Raw genomic sequence first — 6,375 nt, 5'->3', positions numbered from 1 at the left:
CTATACATGGTAGATACCAAATTAAAAACCCAATAAGGGACATTTATATCTACGAGACAATTTAAACTAATTTTGACTTATTCATACATAATTGACCAAATGTTTAATTCCTTTAAATAAAATGCCATTATTAAATTTTATTTTCGTAGTTTTATTAGAAATTATTTCATCAAATAAAATTCAAGTTTTTACTAAGCAATTTATAAGTTTGAATTTAAACGTCAAATGTATTACTGCAACGACACTTGTATTTATTGTATACAATTTCTGTATCGTCAGAAAGGCTACAAGTATACATCTGTCAATTCGGATAAAAACCAAAAGTAAAAGACTTGTTTAGTTAAAAAAACCACTAAAGGGGTTACATATAGAAATTCAAATAATACATAAAAGAGACAATATTTTTTTCACCTATTTCTCTGAAAGGACAGTTGTCAAATTAGACACCAAGCAATACAAATTTTAATGGTAGATTTTTTTTATTATATCGATTTTGTATTAAAAATGCAACTAAAGATTTATTTTAAAATATCAACGTGTTTTTTAGGTTAATACATAGCAATCATTTAAAATGTATATTTTTTTGAATCTCCTTTTTAAATATCAGAACAAAAAAGACCATAAAACAGCAACGGGCTTTAAGACTAGAGCTAATTCTTCGTTGTAGGAGTCCCTATATTCAGTAGACCAGTATACCCTCGGAACTGGCTCGCGACCAGGTCTCGGTAGACCGCCAGCTGTCTCTGGTCCATATGACCTAGGCTATTGTACAACGCATTCATGTACACTGGATCCATAAATGGTGCCATCGGTGGCATCGATGACTTAAGTTCCATCATTTGAGCTAAACTTGGACTTTTATGGGATAAGTTGGAGTCCCTAGAGCCAGTGGAACTTGGTGAGGTGTCTCTTGTATGGTAAGTTGGGATGGTGATTGGGTTCTTCTTAGCTGGTGATTGGTATGGTTTTGGGTACTCTTTGGGGGGTGTTGGGGTTTTCGCTGACATGAATTTGCCGTTGGAGGACCTTTTTTGTGGGGGTCGTTTCGGTGGGGTTTGGGATTTGGGGTTGACTAGAGTTATTTCTAAATTAGAGCCGACGACTGCTTTTCCGTCGATGACTGTGTAGTTTTTGGATAGATTTTGGGGGGTTGGTGCTTTTGGGGGTGAGGGTGGTACTCTTACTATTTCTACTGCTGGGATGTGGGTTTGGGGGGTGAGTTTGCAGGTGAGGTCTAGTACGTCATGTGGTGGTGGTGTTTGTATAGCGCGTTGTGGTTTGACGGGGACCCCATGGAGGACATGTGGGGGTGGCATGAAGGGGTCTTTGGGGTTGCCGTATACGGTTTTCTCTGGTCCTGTTGAGCCGAAGATGCCCGTGCCTTGTATGACTTTTGGGGGTTGTACTCCGTTGGGGAGGTGTGGGGGGAGGATGTTGTACATGTGGAACAGCTGCGCCTGGGTCATGATCTGATGCTGCACGGCGGGGTTGAGGACGAGGGGTGCGAGGGGTGGCATGTGGGGTGCGAGAGGCCAGGCGGGGGGTGCGGGGGGCACGGCGGTCACCTCCAGCCCGCGTTCTTTTAGTATATCGAGTTTCTTCTTCTTGACCCCCTGAGGGCTCTCAGGGTATTCATCCAAATCTATTATTTCTGGAGTTTTTGGCTTATAGGGTACCTGAGAAAATAATTTATTTTGTAAATATATACGTTCGTATGCGGCTCCATCCGCTAGTTATACTTTATTTTTTATTATATAAAGTCTATATCTTTCTTGTTTTTTGACCGACTTCACAAAAGGAAGTACTCAATTTGAGTGTACGTTTTTATTTATTTACTCATTAATTTATTAATTAAATACATGAAACAATTTATTTCATTTTATCAAATACTCACAAAAACACCAACACGTCGAATAAAAATAAAAAACAATGAGTGTTTTCCTACAACTTACCTCTACAATCTCGTCGTCGCTGTGGCTGGCGTTGGGGGGTGTTTGGGGGTGGTGGATACCAAAGTTATTGAGAGCTGGTTGTGGGGAGGAAGCTGACTCCGTCCTTAATGGCACTGATGCTGAAATTAAATACTTGTTGAATAAATAGGACTTTTGACACACAAGAAAATGAAATCTCACTATTTTATAATGATAATAGAGAGTGGTAAACTCGCAAGCGGCTTAAATCCACCGAAATGTAAAGCGACTGCCCATAAACATCTGCAATTACAGCGCTGCCTACCCTACATTGACGGAGACGCACATAAAGAGGACATTTCCCCTTCCTATGCGTCTCCTCCACTGTCAAATCCACTTTTTCTTCCCATCCTTTCCTCTTAAGCATAGGGTGGAAAGGGAAAGGGACTAAAATTAGGCCTCTCTCAAATGTTCTACAGCTTTACAAGCGTATTTATCAATTTTGTTAGTTATTACAGATATATCCTTAAATATTTAAAATTGAATTAAAACAAATGACTTTAAAGTGTGTTTTTTTTAAATGACTTCGATTTTCACATCAAATAGTAATTTGAGAAGTGTAATTTGGTTCAATATTTTAAAAGAGCATTTAAAATATTGTTCTTATTGTATGTATTGTAGGAGTGTATGTTTTAACAGTGGTAGAGCCCGCTTTAACATCTTCGCACTGCAGGGTCGGCTCGCCCCCAGTAATACCACGACCACACAGACAGGTGTGAAGTGGAAGCAATTCCGCGTGCAGCCTGATGAGTGTGGTGCCGTAGGCCCAATTTTAGTCGCTTTCCCTTTCCTACCCTTTTCTTAAGAGGAAATGATGGGAAGGAAAAGTGGATTTCACGGTGAAATATCCTCTTTATGTCCGTCTCCGTCAATGAAGGGTAGGCAGCGCTGCAATTGCGGATGTTTGTGCAGCGGTCGCTTTACATTTCGGTGGATTCAAGTCGCTTGCGAGTTTGCCACATTATTATATAAAAAAATGTACTCACCGCTGTGGGGTGGGGGGTGTGCGGGGGGTGGTGGGGGCGGGGGGCGCGCGGGCTTCACTCTCACAGCGCGCAGAGAACTACGGCCCAAAGGACGCCCGCTCCTCTGTTATTAAATAAATAATTTTATTTATTTATATAATTTTATTTAGATTATTAGTATTATTGTTCAATAGCTGTTCCCGTGCTGCTTCATCCGTATGGAATTATAAAAACTTTATTTTATTGTTTACATGTGTCAAATTATCAATAGCAAATGTCAAAATGACATGACATGACCATGACAGTCTTGCTTCCTTGATGTTGGCAGCAACTTATGGTCTCTTTCCCGCATTAGGGTTTTTATCCAAAATATTTACCCCCTAAGTTTAATGGCGTCAAAATATATAGCCTAAAGCGTGACGTAAGCGTAGGGCTTTTTATTGAAAAAAATATATTCAAAAATATGCTGCAATTGCTGACATCTTAGGCAACAAAGAAGTGTGTGTTTACACTTTATTATAATAGTATAGATATATAGAAAAAAAAAAACATAAAAAGACTTGTATGTTGTATAATTTGGGAAACTTTCTATATTCCTTAAAATCTACAATTGTTTGAACTTGAACTTGAAAATGTATTTAATATACACATGTCAAAATGACAAATTGTATAAAATGTACTATGAAATATTGTATACAAATGTCATAATGACATGTGTATACAAAATTGTATACAAATGTCAATATGACTTGTGTATACAAGAAAAATTGTATACAAATGTCAAAATGACATGTGTATACAAGAAAAAATGTATACAAATGTCAAAATGACATGTGTATACAAGAAAAATTGTATACAAATGTCAAAATGACATGTGTATACAAGAAACATTGTATTCACATGTCATTTTATATTGAAAATACACTAACATTTAATAAGACAGGCAATTGACAACTGGCATAGTACCCTTCAAAGAAGTTACCGGAGAAATTTTCACTGTCTACTCTAAATAAAAACATCTGGTTTTAAGTGTAAACTATGCCTTTCTGTATATTATTTGAATTTCTTTGTGTAAACTTAGTGTAAACTCACCTGGTCTGGTATGTGGGTTGTTTGCAGAAGTGGGGATGAAGTGGGGGGTAGCTGATGCGGCGGGTGCGGGGGATGGCCGTTCACCATCTTTCTGTCTGCCAGCTGGTGCAGTAACGCTGCGTCAGCATTTGCTGTATGTTAAATATCATATCTATACTAGTTTTCGCCGGCGACTTCGTCCGCGTAGATTTAAAAAAATGAAAGTGGAGTATCCTATGTGTTCTTCCAGACTATCCTCTACATCTGTACCAAATTTCATCTAAATCCGTTCAGCCGTTTAGGCTACAAACTCTGACAAACATCCATCTAAACTTTCACATTTATAATATTAGTATGGAACAATGGGTAGACATTTGTTTTATTGTGTTTTTATTACTTTATACACTTTTTAATAATAATGATATATCCCAAAACACTCAGTAATAATGTAGCTTTCTGATAGTGAAAAAAAATTTCAAATCGATTAAGTAGTTTTTGAGTCTATTAGTAACAAACAGAAATACAAAATATTCCGTTTTTTTTTATTTTATTCCTACACACATTTGAACGTAAACATTTTTATAAACATACTAGCTGTTGCTCTTGTGAAACAATTTTTTGAAATCAGCCTAGTAGTTTTTGAGTTCTTCAATACAAAAATACAAATCTTTCCTCTTCAAACTATAGATAAAACTTACCCAAATTAAGTTTCTGCGTCAATTCATTAAAGAATCCATCTCTTTTCCCGTCACTTTCAATCAATTCCTCCACTGGTTTTACTGAAATTTTCAAACTAGGCTTATCTTCTTTGGGTAAAGAATCTAAAAATTCTCTATTCAATTCCTCTGCAGGTTTGGAAGTGAGATTTAATTCTTCTGTCTTAACAACTTCTCCTGTCTCATTATCTAGAACTACTCTCTCTTTCTTCGGAGATGGAGTTCTCAATCTTTTATCTGGCAGTCCTTTTATTGAGTTCAATTCTCTCAAAGGTGAGTCTTTTAATTCAATTGTGTCTATATTTGGCTCATGGCCGTTTATCTTTTGGAATTTAGTGCCATTTTTCCTTTCGTGATTTTCAAAAGGTAGTAAATATCTGAAAGTAAAATACTTGCTTTACTTTGTGTTGAAATAGTTAACACACAAACATAGATACGCGAGAAAAGCACAACCTTCTTTGTCAGTCAGGGAACAAAACAATCTCTTTGCCAATTCGGAAAATACATTATCTTATTTGACAGTTGGGTTAAAAAAATATTACCCTTTTTGTCAGTAGAATAACAGAGGCAATATAAAACTAAGACATAAGGTTCTTTCGATAATCAAGTAAATTATATTTTAAAAACAAAAATTACTATTTAAAATAAGAGTGATAGCCTTTCGTTAATAATTATAATACTTCTAAAACAAATTATCATATTAAATTCAAAATCCATGTATGTGTTTAGTTTTGTAATTAAGGAGTAAAAGGTTAGCTAAGGGCATGACATGGATGAATCGCATGTTACAAGAAGAATGTTAGTTATGAGTGCACTGGTAGAGGTAGATAGAAAGAGATGGATTGTGAAAGGTGACAACAAGTAGAGTGTCTGAGATGACTGATAGAGTTATTTGGAGGAAAACCCAGTGCCAATTGGAGTAGGATAAGGTAAGGGAGATGATGTGGAGGTACACCGATAGTAGACATAGAAAGAGATGGATTGTGAAAAGTGACAACAAGAAGAGAGTGACAGAGAAAAATGATAGACATATGGAGGAGGAAAACCCAGTGCCAATTGGAGTAGGATAAGGTAAGGGAGATGATGTGGAGTTACACCGATAGTAGACATAGAAAGAGATGGATTGTGAAAAGTGACAACAAGAAGGGAGTGACAGAGGAAAATGATAGACATATGGAGGAGGAAAACCCAGTGCCAATTGGAGTAGGATAAGGTAAGGGAGATGATGATGATGATGATGTGGGGGTACAACGGTAGTAGATTTAAAAAGAGATGGATTGTGAAAGGTGACATCAAGATGAGTGAGATGGGTGATAGAGTTATTTGGAGGAGAAAGAAGGAGGATGTGTCTAGTGTTATACCTTTCATAGTGTCTTCGAGCTCTCGCCGGCTGGTCATGGCTGAGAGCGGGCCACAGTCGTGCGCGACATACCGCCTCGTAACCACCTCGGGCGCACACACCCACGTATAATGTACGCAACGATACTAAAGACATACATTTTTATGAGTTTTACAGCATTACATATAAACACAGTATGAAGTTAAACTTAGGAATAAAGTGGGTATAAGCAAAATTTGTACTAAAACTGTAAACTGAGTATAAGCAAAATTTGTACTAAAACTATAAACTGAGTATTAGCAAAATTTGTACTA

General features: G+C 37.0%; 1 protein-coding gene across 2 annotated transcripts in view; it reads right to left on the bottom strand.

Moving 5' to 3' along the window:
* Window positions 1-12: 12 nt before the first annotated feature.
* LOC106101252 (AT-rich interactive domain-containing protein 5B-like) overlaps window positions 13-6,375 on the bottom strand; it is a 46,650-nt gene continuing 40,287 nt past the window's right edge. The window contains exons 8-13 of one of the 2 annotated variants that reach the window (XM_013280412.1): window positions 6,084-6,207; window positions 4,705-5,099; window positions 4,028-4,158; window positions 2,957-3,059; window positions 1,953-2,071; window positions 13-1,676 (exon numbers count right to left, since the gene is read on the bottom strand). In XM_013280412.1, coding sequence (XP_013135866.1) covers window positions 651-1,676; window positions 1,953-2,071; window positions 2,957-3,059; window positions 4,028-4,158; window positions 4,705-5,099; window positions 6,084-6,207 — 1,898 coding nt within the window. In that variant the 3' untranslated portion in view covers window positions 13-650. The remainder of the gene's footprint in view (window positions 1,677-1,952; window positions 2,072-2,956; window positions 3,060-4,027; window positions 4,159-4,704; window positions 5,100-6,083; window positions 6,208-6,375) is intronic. The other variant, XM_013280414.1, reaches the window with a different exon arrangement.

This window comes from Papilio polytes, unplaced genomic scaffold, assembly GCF_000836215.1.
Source record: "Papilio polytes unplaced genomic scaffold, Ppol_1.0 DF824002.1, whole genome shotgun sequence".
In the NCBI taxonomy this organism is placed as follows: Eukaryota; Metazoa; Arthropoda; class Insecta; order Lepidoptera; family Papilionidae; genus Papilio; species Papilio polytes.
Note: the sequence above shows the minus strand (reverse complement) of the source record. Positions and strands in the feature narration are given on the sequence as shown.